Below are 18,676 nucleotides of genomic sequence, written 5' to 3'. Positions count from 1 at the left end.
ACCTGGTGACTGAAGTCAGGAGCCCAGAGCGTCTCTTCCCCGCACCCTGGGGCCTGGAGTTTTTATACCGTGTTGGGAGGGCTCATAGAAGAAGGTTGAAAACTCCTGTTTTAAGGGACTATTCAAGGTGAAGTGGCCCATTAACACCCCTGCAGTCACAGGACAAAAACGGGGGTTAGTGAGTTACAGATTCTTGTAATAATAAAGACACTTAAGATCATGAGTGAAGCTCTTGGACTATGATCCAGCTAGTGATGCAATGCCCCTTTGGGGGCTGGGATAGCAGCGTGGCAGGAAGGAGGCTCCAGGTAGCAGGACGGACCAAGGAGACTCCAAATAACAGCCCTGGGGAGATGGGGGGAAGCCGGGATGTGGCAGCAATGGGTGACTGGAGGTGGACTGGGTAGGGAAAGAGGCCGGTTAGAGCGGGGAAGTGGGTGGATCGAGGGGCTGGAGAAGGCTCCGAGGACCACTAGGCCTGGGTGGGAGGCTCCAGGGACTGTGAGGAAGCAGCATTCCCCCTGGCAGTAGCACTCTCCATGTGTCCCTGCAGCGCAGGGAGGGAAGAAGCAGCAGGGCTGTCTAAGCTCTTCCTCCTCCTCCCAACATGAGGCTGTTTCGCCTTCCCTGCTGCTGGAGAGCACTGCTGCCAGGAGCAGGTGCTGCCTCCTCGCTTCTGGGCATACCCTCCAGAGGCATCTGGAGAAATGGGGGGGGAGGGAGGAGAGGGGAAGTGACCACGCACTGCCTCTGCCCCCCAGGTCCAATGAAAAAAGTCTGGCAGTCCGGATTTGGACCACGGTCTATCTATTGACTATCCCTGCCTTAGAATATGTACTAACTACTTATGCTAAATTATCTGTTTGACCTTACATTTAGCTGTGACAATCATGGTACCTTTCCCAAACCTGAAGAAGAGCTCTGTGAAGCTTGAAAGCTTGTCTCTCTCTGACCAACAAAAGTTGGTCCAATAAAAGATATGACCTCCCCCACCTTGTCTCTCTCAAATGTTAGTTTAGCAGAAATTAAGCTATTTAATAAGTTTTTAGGTTATTCTAAAAGACAAATGTAACCAAAATTAATTGCTAATATTTCCTTTAATATTCTCTATTGGTAGCGTTTAGAGATGTCAGTGATATGCTATCAAGTAACTAAACTCTTATTTCAAATATTGTGCACATCTTAATACAAAAAAAAAATTCACCTTTGCTAGAACTTCTGGGGAAACCTCTTCATCTGGGGACCACAATTTCCCATTTTTCTCACCTGTTGACTACAGATATTTATACAAATTTAAAGATGGATTCACAAACAAAAACATGTAAAAAATTAAAACAAAGATTTTAAAGATTAGATTAACTCCCATATGTATAATCTTTTACATATGATATCAACATATTAAACATTTAGGGTATGACTATACTGCAAAGAAAAACTCAGAGCACCAAGTGAAAGAGCCCAAGTCCACTGACTTGGGCTCATGAGGCTTGAACTGCAGGGCTAAAAAAAGCAGTGTGGACGTTCCTGTCCAGGCTGGAGCCCAGGCTCCAAGATCCTCCTCCCTTGCTGGGTTTCAGAGTCCAGGCTCCAGCCTGAGTGGAAATGTCTACATTACTATTTTTAGACCCACAGCCCCCGTGACTCCGAGACTTGGTGTGGCAGGTTATTTATTTTTTTTTTTTTGCAGTGTAGACATATTCTTAGTGAACACTAAGGGTTCACTGGCCTAATCACACAAACTTAACAGCTGTATAGCTTACAGAGATTCAATCATAAGCAAAGAAAAGGAAGGACTTAAATCTTACCCTATCATTCATGAGGAGATCTTTCACGATGAAATTTGCAACCACAGATTTCATTGGAGAAGCAAACTGGTCTGGAGCTAACATAGAAATATGGCCCAAAGAAACTAATGGAGTTATAAGTTGCTCTGGAACATCAGCATTCAAACTTCTACTAAGAGGCTGGGGGAAGAAAAATTTCCATTTAAAATGAATTATATACATTGTTGAGTGTGCATGCCTGAACAGCCTAATGAACTAACTTATTTCATTATTGGACTGCTGATTAACTGCACTTGCCTCCCAAATGACATCATTTCATGAAACTAAGAAAACCTTTTGTCTATGAAACATTTCACGCTGTAATTTACAGGTTGGTGAAAATAGCTATATTAATTACAGAATTAAAGTGTGTGAAATTATACCAGTGATAAAAGATTAGCCTTTTTATTTTTTATTTTTTTTACTAACTAGGGACCTGAGGGCTTGTATACACAGGGGCACTCAGGAAAATTAATCTGAATTAACTCTAGATGTGAACTGAATGTGCAGTAGTTAAACCACTGTAAATCCATGTGGACACACTCATTCAGAATTAAAATGTCCTCATTTCAATTTATCTTTGGTGAGTTAAGTTAAACCAAATTAAGCACATTTCAATTCTGAATGAGAGTGTCCACATGGGTTTAACGCAGCTTAAATAGCCATTAGCTAATTCAGGTTAACTTTACTGAGTGTCCCTGTATAGACCTGAACTGATTCTGCATTTCTTGCAACCCGATGGAAGTTTTGTGCATTACTAGGAATATCAGATCAGTCACAGAATTTTTCATAGCATCCCAAGTGAAATGTCTCAGTATCATTCTTTTAGGCCCAAATTTTAAAATATTGGTACCAGAAGTTGTGTGTCTAATTAAGTAGCTTCATTTTCTAGAGGAGCTAAGATTTCAAAGTAATAAATAGGAGCTCAGCACTTCTGTAAATTAGTCCACTTGTTTAGATGTTAAAGTTCATATAGAATACACCTTGTTAGCATGCTGGACTACAGAAGACCTAAAATGGTTCCATTCTATTCTAACCTATTCAGGAGAAGAATTTCTCAGATATTGAACATATTAGCTATTTTTAGGATGGGTGGCCTTGTGCAGTGGCTAAAGACCAAAAAATCAGATAACACAGCTACATGGAAATTTAATATTTTAAAATGAACCCAGTTACACCATGAACAGAAGTAACTAGCCTAACCACAATTAGGTGGAGAGCACTAGAAGGCAAAGCTAGAAAACAACTGTGAACAGAGCCTTCTATCAAAGCATAAGTGATGTGTATTTCCCTTTCATCATAATAGTTGCCAGAACACTGAGAAGGGATATTTTCTCTGTGTATGCTAGAAGTGTTACTCAGTGTCCAGACAGTGTCACTGGGGGTAGGGGAAGAGCATGTATTTGCACTCTTTCCTAAGTTTTACTGGAAACATAGCTTAAGCACAGAGTTCAGGCACTAAGGGTTCAATTCAGTCTACCAGCTCCTGAATTATGCATGGATTCTACGGTAATGAAGATGAAGTTAGTTTTCTTAATTGCAACTTTAAAAGTGAAAGAGATCCAAATTATTTGAACAAAATTCAATAAACGAATTATACCAAATTTGGCAAACATACCTCAAAGATCTGTGCAAGTTGCACTTCTTTATTTGAGAATATGGCATGTATACAATGGACAGCCTGTTTTGCTTGGTGAGGAGTACCTCTCTTTGCTTTCTGATGCAAAATAGGAATTAATGTCCTGCAAAAATTAAACATAATATTTCAAAATAAAATATTTATAATGAACAAAAAATTAATTCCAGTAATATCTGCTGGTTGAACTCTTCACCAATGCAGGTCCCTGATCACAGAATGAAAATCTTCAGCTTCAAGCTGTCTTTGAAAGCTGTTCAGGAAGGATAATAATGAGACAAATGCAAGTAAGCAACTGACCCTCATCAAGAAATTGAATCGTATGTTAAGAAAAGAAAGTCTATTGTAAAGCACAATATACTTCACCAGTAAATAGATTATTTGCCATTCACGTTTACAGAAGCAGAGGTAGCAAGAACAGATTGAAGCAGTGTTCACAAAGTTGGAACAATGAAGTCTCAGATTTGTTTTTTTCCTTAAAGTAGGAAAACTGGAAAAATGCTAAAGTATGTTAACAATGTGAGCAGAGTATTCCAAGCTGGTGATTTACAGAAGTCTGTCTGAATGACTCCCTCTTAACTAGCTAAGTCTTCCATGGTAGGTTTAATTAAGTGAATAAGGAAACAAGATAGTGCGGGATTCAAAATAATTGTGAGCTTGCCAATATAAATGGGGATTACACCAGATTTCCAAGAAGGATGTATCAAATGGCTGCACTCTTTTGTGATGCTACTGAAATTATCAGTGGTCTTAGAAAAATCATGTTATTTAAATATTGATATATTGTCATAACTTCGTATTGTGCTTTACAGAAAATAGAGACGCTATCTCTGCCACAAAAAAATTACAATAGAAATCATATAACCTTTGGAAACAACAGTGAATAGATGAAAAAAGGGACAGACTAGTACTGCAACAAATGAAGTTTTGAAATACATGTTGATCAGAGGGTGATTGTGTACAGCTATATAAAAGTAGAGGCCTCTGAGTAAAGATTTTAAGGCTGAGACTGAGAACAACATGCGCTGTAAAAGGGAGGTCATTCCACATAAAGAGCAGCATGAAACAGGGCACAAAAATGAGTAGGAGAAGGAAACAAAGAGAACATCAAGGTGGGAAGAGTGGGCAGGGCATAAAGCACAATACAAGAAGTAAGGCTGAATCCAGAAAAGGGTCATGCAGTGCTTTGAAAATGACTTGCCATTGTGGCCCCAACCCAATCTTCACAAGCAGGAGCTCTAGGAGAAACCCTAGGGACCCCGCCCAGCTCAGAAGAGACTCTGGGTCAGGCGCATGCTATTTGCTGATGAGGTGGATTGAAAATGTGTGCGTATTGTGTGTGTCTGGTATGTGGCAAGAGTGACAGTGCTGTGGAGGAGAGTAAAGAGTCCTTTGCCTTTTTCTGTAGCCACATGAGAAATAGGATTCTACCCTCTCTGATGAGAGTAAGGGACTTGGGAGGGGGTAAATTAGCTCCACCTTATATGTGAGTCCAGAGATACAGTTAAGTTGGAACTGACCCTTGCGTATCAATCACTCCATTGTACAATGAAGTCCTTTTGGGATCTGCTGAGGTTCCTCACTATGGTGGCACTGGAGTGGTCAAGGCCAATAGTGCTTGGTAACTTTAACATCCACATAGACAATGAGTAATCTGAAAAACCCAGGATTTCATGGTCACCAAGGAGCTATCCCAGATGGTTATGGGCACAAATCGTAGTTAGGCACATAACTTAGTTTGGTGTTTGGGATTCCAGTGGAGGTGGAGATTCTCGACATTATCCCCATGTCACAGACTGACCATTGGCTCATTTGATATCGAGTTGGGGCTCACCTCCCTTGTCTGGGCTGGGGAGCTGTTTTGATAGTCTTCTCTCAGAAACTAGAGGGACCTGAGGAGTTCCAAAAGGGTCTGAGGGAGAACTCCTTTCCTCAGACAGACTACTATTGATGGACTGGTGAACTATTGTAATACTCTGTTCCTCAATCATCAATGAAGTGCCCTCTGGGACTCTTTTCCACAGTTTCTGCCTCCCAGGTCACCTTTAGTTATAGAGGGCCTGCAACAACCGAAGCAAAAGAGAAGATGGCCACAATGTCGGTGGTGCAAATCTAGACTCAAATCTGACAAATTGTAACTCCTATCTCGTGATTGCGAGAGAGGCAAAGAAATGGTTCTTTGCTTTTTCTTTGCTTCTACCATCATATCTGCAAAATCTTGTTTAGTTTGCTTGGTTAATCTGAGGAAATTTTTGCTCAGTTCATGAATCAAGTATCTCCAGTTGAGGGAATTTCTTCATGTCTGATAAAATTGCTCAAATTCAAGTCATAGCTATCTGCCTCAATGGGAGCACAGCATGTTCTGGAAGTGTCAAATCCTAAGGCCAGGTCTATACTAAGAGCACTTTGTCAGTATAGCTATACTGGTATAATATACTGGCAAAACACTCCTAGCGTGGATGCAGCTTACACTGGCAAAACTGCTGGCATACCCTATTTCAGCCCCGCCCTGCTCTCTCCACCGCAGAATTTGGTGGCTAGATTGTGAAACTGTGTTTCCTTCCACAAGCACATGAAATCTGTGCATTATGATCTGCACTGGCTGCCTACCGATTTCCAGATTGATTTAAGGTGTTGGTTTTGACTTACAGAGCCCTAAACAGCTTGAAAACTGCAGAAGAAATTGCCTCTCTTTCCCATCATGTCTCGAGGCAGTTATAGTTGGCAGAAGCACCTGAGACGGAACCCACGACTGACAGACAGCAGGAGTTCTTTGTTGAAGAACTGGTTTTTTTACCCATGAACGCTTATGCTCAAATAAATTCGTTAGTCTTTAAGGTGCCACCGGACTCCTCATTGTTTTTGTTAGAGCCCCATATCTTTGGAAGTGGTTTCCAACTTGGTCCATAATAGCCAGTTTTTAACTTTCTCAAAAAAACCTTCTCAAAAAAACCATTTAACCATTTCTCAAAAAAATGGGAGAGGCTGCACAAAGGAAAGCACTGGGTAGAAATAATGTTGGGGGATTAAATTAAATCTTTATGATATCTTTGTTGTTGTTGGTATTTTAAAATAGGAGGTAGACTAGATCCTGCTTTTTAAGTGTATATTTTAAGGAGATTTTTTAATAATGTATTTATACTAAACCTACAAAAAATACATAAAAATAAAGCGAGGACAAGGAGTTTAAATGTGAAAAGAGACAGGGAACCAGTGAAGGGATCAAGGTGGTGGGGAAAAGGCATACACGTTCACAGCAGCAGGAAAGGAAGATTATTTTAGTAGCAACATGGTGAATAGGTTAAAGGAGGGGACAGACTTTTAAGTGTTAAAGGCACTACCAGTATGTGAAGAAATACACTCACGATCTTATCTGCGGCAGGTCTGTTTCTATTTTGTGGCCTGTGTTTCTGAAAATCTGAATAGCTGCCTCAGCTACCTTATCATCTTCCATCCTGAGGCACTGCAGGAGAGACTCATATGTCTCTGCAGAGTGGAACGAGGTAGGATGTGTGAAAGACAAAACCTGTAGATACATAGCAAAACCAAAAAATGTTTTTTGCACATGCATAATGGATTACCAACAAACAAAATGATTTCCACTTATGTTTCTTTATGAGAAAATAACAGTAGTATGTTTATGCCATTTCATATAAGGTGCTTCTTGTAACACATCTTAAAATACATTCACTAACATTTTGTTTTTCAGGGCTCCCTATCCATTACTTTTTCTAAAAAATTGGATTTTTAAATATTTGAACATATTTATTCAAGACATTATCATCATATTCAGAACTTGTTTTATAGCTCAACCTATGTAAACAACACTTTCCCTCATTCTGAGAAATCTCAAAAGCTTAATTTCTCCAGAATCTTAGATAATTGGGTAGAAAAAGAATGACCAGGTTTGAGATATACGTATATAAAAATAAAATGTACAACTAAAAGACTTATGGTGCCCTGATGGCTGACCTACTTTACACAGTGTTCTGTCATGAGAAGACACACCCTCACTTCCTAACTAAAACTTCTGGACCTGTATGAGAGACTGTTGAAACAGGAGGCAATGGCTCAGAGTGAACAGGAGAAGTCCACCCTGGTATTTACACTAACTATAGAATTTATTGGAGAAAGGCTGGATGTGGTGTCACCAAGGGTGTACCTACCAGATAACGGTTTCTTAGCCATCAACAGGCTTATACAGCAGCCCCAGGATGTCCATGTGGCCTTGCCTGGCCCGATTGGGTCATATGCTCCCAAGTAATCATGGGACCCCATTTACAAGGCTCCACCTCAGATACCTGCAAGTGTGGCTACAGTCTGTTTACACTCTGGGCGGACACAGCCTCCACTGTCTAGTTTCAATTCCTCAAAGGCACAAATGAAGGTGGGAAGTTTACCATAGGTTCAAACAGGGGCTTCCTCAGAGCACTAAGCACTAAGTTGAGATCTCATGGTGGAGTAGGTTCCTTGACAGGAGGAAAAAGGTTGAATAGACCTTTAATAAACCTTGCAGTGGTTGAGTGAGTCAAGTCTGAAAACCCCTTGATGGAGGGATGAATGGCTGTTAGGGCAGCTAGTTGAACCTTGATTGAGCTCATTTATAATCCTGCAGTTTTTAAATGTAGTGAGTAATTGAGAATGTGTGCGACAGGCAGGACTTGAGAGGAGGCATAGATCAATGGCTGTGTCAAGCCTGGAAGTGTTTCCATCTCTGTACATAAGATTTGCTTGTCAAGGATTTCCTACTATTAAGCTGTCCTGTTTGTGCCTCTGTGGAGCAATCTTGTTCTACACCAGAGAGCCAACTAGTAGCTAGGCCTTGAGGTGAAGTCCCCAGAGGTTAGGGTGGGTGATGGACTCCAACTCCTGAATAAGGATATCCACTGTCAGGGCAAGGCAGAAAGGAGGTTATCAAGACATGGGCACCAGCTCTGGGAACAATGCCTATCTCAGCCATTACAGTGTTATGAGGATGGCTACCTATATCTCCCGTTTCAATTTGTTTAGGACTTTAGGCAGTGAAGACATCCAGGGATCAGCATGTAGCAATACATGAGGCCAAAGGAAGACTAGGGCCTTACCAGTTGAGTTGTAGCCGTACTCTTCCTCTTGAAAAGAATTGTTTGCACTTTGTATTGTATGGTGTTGCAATGAAATCTATCTCCAGATTACCCAAAGGCAGACATATTCTTCAGAATTCCTCATTGTTCAGCTCCTGTAGGTAGAAATGTCTGCTGAGCGAGTCTGCCATTGTGTTCCAAAGTCCTTGAAATAAACCGCCGAGACCTGTATGGGGCGTGATATGTACCAGTTCTACAGTGTTGAAGATAAGGACTAGGATCTTGCTCCTCCTTGTTGATTGATATAATATATTGCTGTTCTGCTGTCAGGCATTATTCTGATTGGGTGGCCTCTGATGTGGGGTAGAAAGTGCTGATAAGCAGTGTAGTGAGGCGGTGTGGTTCCCTGCCGCCCTGGAGAGGGATGAGCCCCTCCGGATGCCAAAGTGGGCGGAGCCAGTGGAGCCTGCACCTGCCCCCCAGAGGTCAGGGCGCAGGATAGGAAGTACAAAAGCCCCAGAGCTCACTAGAGCCCCAGCCGCCAGAGAAGCCAGATCCCTGTGGCCTAGCTCCCAGTTGGGAGACTCCTGCAACTAGCGACCGACCCGAGGACTGGCCAGACCAGCCGAGGCCTGATGCCGACCAGACCCTGGAGAAGCTGTTAAGCCTGCCCGTGGCAAGTTACTCAGAGGAGCTGCCAAGCCTACCGCTCGCCGGGTACCCTGAGGAGCCCATGGTGCTTGATTCCTTGGAGGACACCGTCCTGCCGCAGGTACCTCTAGAGGGGGAGATAGGAAGTAGCCCAGGGGCAGCCAACCCTAGTCTAGCTGCAGCACACCCAGAGCCCCTGTCAGTGTGTTGAGGCCAGGATCCCCACTGACAAAGCAGCAGACCTTCTGCTGCTGCTAGGGCCCCGGGCTGGGACACAGTGGAGTGGGTGGGCCTGAGTCCCCACTGCCACCCAGCGTGGCCCTTTGGAGCCAGGACTGGGGCTTATTGAACTTAACTGTTTGCTCAGCTCCTGCCTGAGGGCCTGAGCCACAGACTTTGTACAGCCCACCCTGACCCAGGGCCTGGGCCTTTCGAACTTGCTTGTTTGCTTGGCCCCTGCTGGAAGGCATGAGCCATGGACTCTTTGCCACCCGCCCTAGCCCAGGGCCTCGGCTTATTGCTTAATGGTTTGCTCCGTCCCAGGCCAAGGACCAGAGCATGGAGCTCGCTACTGCCTGCAAATCGGGTGTGCATAGCCCTTGTTTTGCCTCTACCACTGCTGTGGTGAGAGACCCAGGGGCCAGATTAGTTCCCTGACAGAACCAGAAGGACGTAGGCGAGGCGGTGTGGTTCCCTGCCACCCCGGAGAGTGACGAGCTCTGGCCGAACCCTTCTACAAGCAGAAAGAACCACTCTCAGCTCTAGTATGTTGATGTGGAGGATCACCTCCTGAGGGGTCCATTTGCCTTGCGGTGACTTGGAAGTCACTGTAGAGTATGGCCCTTTCTTAGCATACTTGAGCTTCTTTTGGGGAAGTTCAGCCAATCAGATGGGCTGGTAGAGGACTGGGTGAGACCATTGCACTGACTGATCTACTGTATTTTCTCTTTGATGTAAGTGCATAGATGCAAAGAGTGTAGTGTCGCCCAGGAATCTTAAAGTGAATGAAGGTATCAGTCTGTAGCAACACTGAACAATTTGGGTCCCTCAAAAGGGAGGTCCCAAACAGTTTTATGCCTCCCCAGGAGGCCAGAAGACTGTAGCCAAAAAGCTTGGCACATTACCACTGCAACAGCCATGAAACATGCAGCTGTACACGCTGCATCAAGTGAGGCCTGGAGAGATGCTTTGGCAATTGTCCGGCCATCTCTTATGAGAGCTTGAAACTGTTCCCTCCGGTCCTGTAGCAGATGAGAAAAAAAATGAGAACTTCAAATTGTTTGCAAAATAATATTTTGCCATCACGGCAATTGGTTACTATAAATTACAAGGATGCCGAGTAGCACCTCTTGCATCTCAGGTGGTCTAGCTATTTCAGCTCCATGTCTGATGGCACTGAATGGGACCAATGTTGTCTGTTTTGCTCATTGACAGCTTTAACCACTGGAATTTAGGTGTTGGGTAGCAGAAAAAATACTCCAAGCAGAATAAAGTATTTTTTTCATCAGTCTGTTTATACACAGGTAGTATAGTGGTTGAGGACTGATACAGGCTGATACCATACAGGCTGGGGCCAGTAGTGCATCATTGACAGGCAAGGCAATTTTGCCCGAGGTGATATATGGAGGATGTCCAACAAGGCATGTTGGGTTCCTGTATCAACTCTAACAGAATTTGCAAGGTCTCTGCTATCTGTTTTGTAAGGTCTTGAAATTGTCAGTGTACGATGGTGGAGGAAGCATAACACCTGCATCTGGCAAGGAGGAGGATTTGCGGTAAGGTGGTGTTTCTTCTTCCTCTGCTTGCTCTTGTTCCTCTGCAAGTTACCGCTGTGAAGCTGGGTCGATTGTGGCTATTGCTTTTGACACATCCTCTTAAGAGATGGAATCCTGTATAGCAGGTCGCCACAAGGGGCCCATGGGCTCCAATAAACCCGCTGAGATGGAAAGAGGAAGGGGGCAGTACCACAGGGTTGTCCTTGCCAGATTTGCTGGGTGTGTGTCCTGCAGGGGCTTCCTCAGAGTGCACTGCAAGGGAAGGAGGCTGGAATAGTAAAGTAAGGGAGCCTTGTATGGACATCTCAATCAGATGAGGTGTCACTCCCATATCCATCCAAGAGGCAAGCAGCGCAGTACCAGCGGTTGAGTGGGTACTGGAGGTCAAGTCTTGGTTAAATGGTATCAGAGGATATGTTGGTACCCTCAATGGATTTGTGAGGAACCAGTGACAGTGTTGGTACCAGACAGTATATCAATTCTGGAAGGTAAGTCTGTACTGGTGGGGAGTATCTCTCAGTAACCCGGAGAAATGGTGACTCAGGTTTTTCAAGTATCTGAAGATCCTTATAGCAAGGACGACTAGATGGTACCAGGGATTCCGAACACTGACCCTCAGGAGTTAGTATGTTGAGTGGTACTGGAGACTGTACTGGAAATGCGATATATGTGCCCATCTCCGCTGGCAGAGGAAGGTGGTACTGATGACTATTTCAGTTTAATTTAAAGTCCTTTTGCTTCGGAGGCACTGGGTCTGGTGCTGGCTTTGGTGCCTCCGTAGGTTAACAGTCAGCTTCTTGATACGGGGTGTAGTTTCCCTAGCCGGTACCAGGGTCTCTGTACTGAAAGAGATGGGGACCTTAGCAATAACCTGTGTAGGGATGTGATGTCTCCTGAGATCCAGATCAAAAGGGTGTCTTTCCCCTTCTCTTATCCTGTTCCAGGGAATGGGATCTCTTCTTTATTGATGGTCTGGGAAGTTCTAAGGGGTCAGCAGCAGTGACAGTCCCCAAGGGTTCTATGAGTAACCAAATCTGATGCAGGGGCGGGGGAGGAGGGAGTGACTCAGACCCCAGAGATCTCAGAGAATGTTCCACATCAACAGGAGTTTTAGCCTGTCCTCCCTCAGATTTTTAGATGTACTTTTAAACCCTGTTTAAACATTTGGATCTTACATTTGGAGGGGATAGGAAGCTTGGGGTCTTGGGTGTAACTTATAACTCGAGGCCAGAGAAAAATCAAAGGCCCAAATCACCCAAATGGAAGAAAGGAATAAAGAAGAGGGAATTCAGATACCTATTGCAAAGGAATAAAAAAATATTGAGCAAGACAGATAGCTAGCTAACAGATAATGTGATGCACCATCTTTAGCCACAGTTGACTGAGAAGGAAGTGGACTGGCAGTGAGTCTGCCACCCTCTTTCCCCACCCCCCTCATACCAGAGCACAGGAATATCCAGGGCACAAGCACAGATCTGTGGACACGGGTGACAAAAATCTCTGATCAAGAGTACATGGGTTCATGTGCATAGAAGTGTAGAATTGGAAGGAACTTCAATAGTCATCTAGTCCAGTCCTCTGCACTGAAGGCAGGACTAAGTAATAACTAGACCATTCCTGACATGTGCTTGTCTGACCTGTTCTTAAATACCTCCAATGACAGAGATTCCACAACCTCAGATTCCACAACCTCACATGGCAATATGTTCCAGTGCTTAACTACCCTGAGAGTTAGGAAGTTTTTCCTGATGTCCAACCTAAACCTCCCTGACTGCAATATAAGCCCATTGGTTCTTGTCCTGAGGTGGAGCAGCCAAAGGAATACGATTCGAAAAGAAACTTTCTGTTCTTGCCTTACACACCTTGGCACCAGCTTATTTCTCTAGTCTTACTTCAGCTATACACCATGTACCCCTCATTCCACTTAAGCTGCATGACTAATTTCCCCATTAGTGTCTATCTCCCTGGGATTCCTTCCAGATGGCTCCCATATGTGTTTGTCTGCCATGCTACCACACTCTTCTTCAAGTCCTTCCTCAACACTTTCTTCTTCCGAAAGACCTTTCCCTCCTTAGTCCCCTTCTCAGATGAATGTTAACACCTGACAACTAAAAACCTTTGTTATTAAAAAATAAACCAAAAGCATAACTGTACAGGTGCATGCTAAAATTCTCTGTTCAGTCACAGTGCTATTGTCACCTACCATTCCCCATCTTGTGTTAGATAATGTTAACAGACATTGTACAATCTAAATAGTAGTTAATTATATAACAATATATTGTCAATATACAGCATGTTGGTTAATATTGTTAATTCTGTATTAAGAAATGTACCTACATGTGTAAAGACAATGTACTTGTAAAGTCTTATTGTAAATGACCCAAAATATGAATAAATAAAATATCTGTTCCCCTGCCCCCAAACCAGATGAATACAGTAAACTTTTCAGTGAAGGGTATGAGACAGGTTCTTACCTGCCTTACAAAGTGCCTACAACTCTGTTAGTGCTATATAAATAACTAATGTATTACAAAATATTGTACGCCATAATGTTTTATAATAGCTGAAGTTGGAAAAAGTTGGTAAATATTGCTATCTTACTAAACACAATGCAAAATCCTTCCTCTCAAAATTGTTTTTCAGGTCTAAACCTCTGAAATTCAAAAGACTCCTTCAAAAATGAAACATATGAGTTTAATGAGGAACAAAATTCTACATTACATCATCATAACTCATGAATGCTAAATGTAGAGCCAATTTGTATAACTTACAGATCTTCTAACACACCATCCAAGAAAATTCAGCAGCAACCTTTTGAGTGTAGAATTAGGTTTGTGCTTATAAAGTAGTATTGATATTCAAAATTCCTTTTTCTTAAGCCTTTCCCTCCCCCCTTTAAAGGCATTTTTTTTGAGGTTTAAGATCTTTAGGGGTGCTTGGCTCCCTAATGCAAGGAGGAAACCAGAATGTGCCTCCTCTACTCAGTTCCTCTCTTCTGCTTTACTCCCCTCTGGCCATGCTTAGAGGGGAAATTTTGCTTTTTCTGCTCTCTGGATAATTTCTTAAATATGAAGTAAATGTGAGCTTCCCTCTGTGGTGAGGAAGCTAAGGTCTGAAACAGACAGGCCACATCTAGAAAAGAGATTAGGTAATGGTGTTTTTGTATTACTCTTTTTCTTAATAAAACCAAATTCCAGGATGTGGTGACTTTTTGACAGTTTACAAGTGGGTAATTCGTTGAAGCTCTTTGGGGACTCCATTACCATACAGTGAAAGAAAACTAATCTACATTGCTGTAGAATACCTTGAGAAGTTCAAGTCCTGCACGAATAGCAGTATCAGGACTTACACCTTCCTCTTCATCATCAGCTGTCCCCTCTATTGATTTATTCATCAGCTTTACTAGTGCGCTAAAATAAGAAATGTAAAATAAAGATATATTATTAAACTTGATTATCTGCATTAACAGTGACACCATAGATTATTATAACAAAGAATTTTCACGTTAGCTTCATTTAGTTTTGGCAATGAACTACATTGGTCAGTTTTAAAATACTTTCACTTTCTGGTTCTCATGGACTAGTAAAAAGATGTTATGCTTATAGATTCCTGACATTGCAGGGGAATATTTAATTTAAAAGCCATTTCAGTTAAATCAAAGTAATATTAGAACACATATATAGTAGTTTGGTAAATGAGCCCACCTCCCCCCAACACACCTTTTCCCCAAAGCCTTTATTTTGGTGACAAACTGAGCTGGCAGTATAAGGTAAGTCACAAAAGGAACCCCAAAATTCTCCTCCTCAAACCCACAAAGATAAAGTAGTTGATTCAATTATTAGATAGCATTTTGTGTCCAGTGTTAGCTATATGGAAGCTATATATGCCTGTTATCCTCAAATAATGCCTCCAAATAGTCAAGTTACCAATACCATCTTTTATATTCATGTTTCTACACTTTGCATCACTAAGCCTTAAAAAAAATAGCAGAAATTAAGTCAAGTTTTCTAGACTGATGGAAATGAAGACAACTATATAAACAATATTTTAAAAATGCAGATAGATACTTCTGTACCAGATGTAAATTAATATGAAAGATAATCCTGGTATTAACATCCACTTTAAAGTCAGTAATGGGTCAATATGATCTCCCAGCCTACCTAATGGCTTCTGAGTCAATGTGCACTGGGGCAATTCTTTCCAAAAGAAATTTGACCATCTCCAGGAAAGGATTTGTTGGCTGCTTTGGATTTGCAAGCTTCCGGGCTATCTCCCGCTACAAAAAGAAAAAAAGTGTTATATTACAAGCAAAAATCATTACTAATTTTAATTATTTCTTAAGTGTTATACATTTTGCATTTGTAGAAATAATGCTGAACAAAAGTCAGTTCTTCACAAACTAGCTTCACAGTCCATATAATCACTGAAAAGGATGGGCTGTGGCTACCATAGACTTTTAATGAGAGTGATGTGAGTTAGGCATCTATGCACTTTCGTAACGACACGTAGATTCCTATCTGCACCCATAGGTGTCTAAATACCTTTATAAATCTGACCCAGTATCTTTTAAGCAAATAACCAATGGCTTAAGCACTTCATCCAACTACTTAAGAAAAAACAGTTACTTACTGTGGCATTCTGTACCTCAAAGAAACACACTGGAACCCCATATTCACCCCTGTCATACAATTATGATATATTTCATGCAAAGTCTGCCAGATAAGATATCATACGAAAAGTCACAATCTTCTGAAACCCATCGTGTCAAAATACGTATATCCTTTGTGTATATGAAATTAGGAGATTATGTTTTATGATTGTTACTGAAATATATTGTAAGTTTGAGAGTCTTCCAGTGCTAGTTCTCCAGCGACAACAAAGGAGGTGATACATTCCCAGGAGGGCATTAAACAACCCTGAATCAGCAGGGGGAGTTGTAAGCAAGGGATTTACAATGCTGTAAGAGAGCTTCACAAGCCTTACACAATGGGACATTGCTCAACTCCGTATAGGGTGACCAGATGTATGGATTTTATTGGGGCAGTCCAAAATTCAGGGCTTTTTATTATATAGGTGCCTATTACCTCCCGATTTTTCACACTTACTATCTGGACACCCTAATTCCCTAAAGCCCACCAGGACATGTTGGGGCTTATGTTTCCAGGCACATGAACTGAGGATATAAAATAGGGGACAGTAGCATGATGCTTTTGCCCTTCTCCTCCCCTACATAAGATGGGACGCTGGGAAGACAAAGACTTGGACTGAGAAGACTGGTCCCAAGCACAAAGGGGAAGCCTGTGTACTGAGAACTGTAACCTACCTGCAATATCCAGTGGGATGAGGAAAACTGCTTGATCCAAATACTGCCTAATCTAATAAGGTTTAAGATTTAGAGAGTGTGCTTACCTTTTATTGTCCTTGGTAACTATCTCTGACCTTTTGTGCCTACTACTTATAATCACTTAAAATCTATCTTTCTGTAGTTAATAACTCTGTTTTCTAGTTTACCGAAAACAGTGTGTTTTGCTTGAAGTGCTTTGGAAATCTCAGCTCAGTTTACAAAGGCTAGTGTGCATCGTCTCCACATTGAGGGAGGGGCAGACTGGGCAATAAACTTACACTGGTCAGGCTTCTGTCCAGGGCAAGATGGTATATTCTGGAGGTGCAAAGCTGGGAGCTTGGGAGATTCACTGGTGCCTTTCTCTGAGATTCATGAGTGGCTCCGGGAGCATTCATGTAAGTTAGCTGGGTGTGGGACTCCACATGCTGTTGTGCTAAGTGATAACAGTGCCTGGAGGGGTTTCCTGATTGTCACAAGCAAAGCATTGTGAGAGACAGCCCAGGCTGGAGAGTTAAGGGAGCACAGACAGATGGAAGTACAAGAAAACAGTGCATATATCCACACGGCAATTTAACACCAGAAGCTGTCCCATATTAGCTGACTTGGGCTCATGGAGCTCAGGCTGCATGGCTGTAAAATTGCGGTATAGATGTTTGGACTCAGGGACCCTCCTCCATCATTGTGTCCCAGAGCTCAGGCTTCAGCCTGAGCCCAATAGTCTACACTGCAATTTTACAGCCCCAAGAACCCATACAAGCTGACCTAGGCCAGCTGCAGCTGTTTAATTGCAGTGTAGACATACCCAATGAGACAGTATTGCTCAGTATGACAAGCAGTGGTCTCAGCATACCCGTAGCCTAACTGCTGTAAACTTTTTTGTAAGCGTCACAGCAAAGAAGAATTTTAAGGAGGAATCTGAAGGAAGATAATGAGTTAGTTTTGCAGATGCTGATGGAGAATTCCTGTAAAGTGTAAGGGGCAGCATGGGAGAAAAAACAAACGTGCTTGTTTGAACATTTAATTAGTGGGACATGTAGGCTGGCATCTTGGGCCAACTGGAAGAGGAAGTTGACATCTTGACAGCGAATGAGAAGATAGATAGGGTGAGCACAGGCCATGAAAGGCACTAAAAGTGACGACAAACAGCTCACATTTGATGTGATAGAGACGAGGAGCCAGTAGAGGGACACGAGGATCCCACTTTGGAGGGGGTTCTTTAACTGGTGGGGTAAGTACTGAGTAACCTCTTTAAAAATCTGGATATAGTGGGGTCAGAGAAAACTTAACAGGATTGCATGTGGGGAGAAGAGTGGCATGTTGAAATTGATGTAAGGTGGATTTCAATGGAACTGAACAAAATATAATCAAGGATTTTAGGCATAGGGGCCTCCAATGGGTCAAGATTGTGAATTTAAGAATTCTATCCAACTCTCTCTCCAACGCTCTTGCACCAGCATCAACTTCCTGCACATCATAATCAGCTTTAACAATGGAACCTTACAGACCACTATAGACAAGAAGCCCATGGATCACCACACTTTCCTTCGCAGATCCAGTAACCATCCCAAATACAGCAAGAAATCTGTTATCTACAACCACACACTCATATATCACATAATATGCTCTTAGGAGAAAGTTTGGGATACAGATCTTAGCACACTCAAAACTGCCTTCTCCAAACAACGACACTCCATCAGAGAAATAAATGGCATCATGAAATGAGCCACACAAATACCTCGAGACAACTTGCTTCAATAGAGAAAAAATGAACTCTCCGGCCACATATCCCTGTAGTAAGAAGAGAGCTTAAGTCAAAAGCCCTTGTATCAGAGGCTTGGTATGAGGCCTGAGGCTGGAAGGAAAGTGATCAAAACTTTGCTGATATAAAAGCACAGTCATGTCATGAGCAAGAGGCAGGCCCTGCTCACCGAATTGGCAAACATAGGGCTGATAACACAAAAACATACATTCCTAAGAGATACGAGGCACAAAGCATTCATGCAAGCTTTCAAGGTTCCTTCCCCACTCTGAACTCTAGGGTACAGATGTGGGGACCTGCATGAAAACTCCCTAAGCTTATTTTTACCAGCTTAGGTTAAAACTTCCCCAAGGTACAAACTATTTTACCTTTTGCCCTTGGGACTTTATTGCTGCCACCACCAAGCGTCTAACAAATATATAACAGGGAAAGAGCCCGCTTGGAAACATCTTTCCCCACAAAATCCTCCCAAACCCTACACCCCCTTTCCTGGGGAAGGCTTGATAAAAATCCTCACCAATTTGCATTGTGAACACAGACCCAAACCCTTGGATCTTAAGAACAATGAAAAAGCAATCAGGTTCTTAGAAGAATTTTAATTGAAGAAAAAGAATAAAAGAATCAC

General features: G+C 42.5%; 1 protein-coding gene across 2 annotated transcripts in view; it reads right to left on the bottom strand.

The window, feature by feature from the left end:
* PDS5A (PDS5 cohesin associated factor A) overlaps window positions 1-18,676 on the bottom strand; it is a 167,385-nt gene that overhangs the window by 29,478 nt on the left and 119,231 nt on the right. For both annotated transcript variants that reach the window (XM_084627255.1, XM_084627256.1), the window contains exons 18-23: window positions 15,109-15,224; window positions 14,253-14,358; window positions 6,825-6,985; window positions 3,442-3,565; window positions 1,806-1,964; window positions 1,205-1,273 (exon numbers count right to left, since the gene is read on the bottom strand). In XM_084627255.1, coding sequence (XP_084483381.1) covers window positions 1,205-1,273; window positions 1,806-1,964; window positions 3,442-3,565; window positions 6,825-6,985; window positions 14,253-14,358; window positions 15,109-15,224 — 735 coding nt within the window. The remainder of the gene's footprint in view (window positions 1-1,204; window positions 1,274-1,805; window positions 1,965-3,441; window positions 3,566-6,824; window positions 6,986-14,252; window positions 14,359-15,108; window positions 15,225-18,676) is intronic.

This window comes from Lepidochelys olivacea, assembly GCF_965140295.1.
Source record: "Lepidochelys olivacea isolate rLepOli2 genome assembly, chromosome: 4".
Classification (NCBI taxonomy): domain Eukaryota; kingdom Metazoa; phylum Chordata; order Testudines; family Cheloniidae; genus Lepidochelys; species Lepidochelys olivacea.
This window is presented reverse-complemented; position numbering and strand designations above follow the sequence as displayed.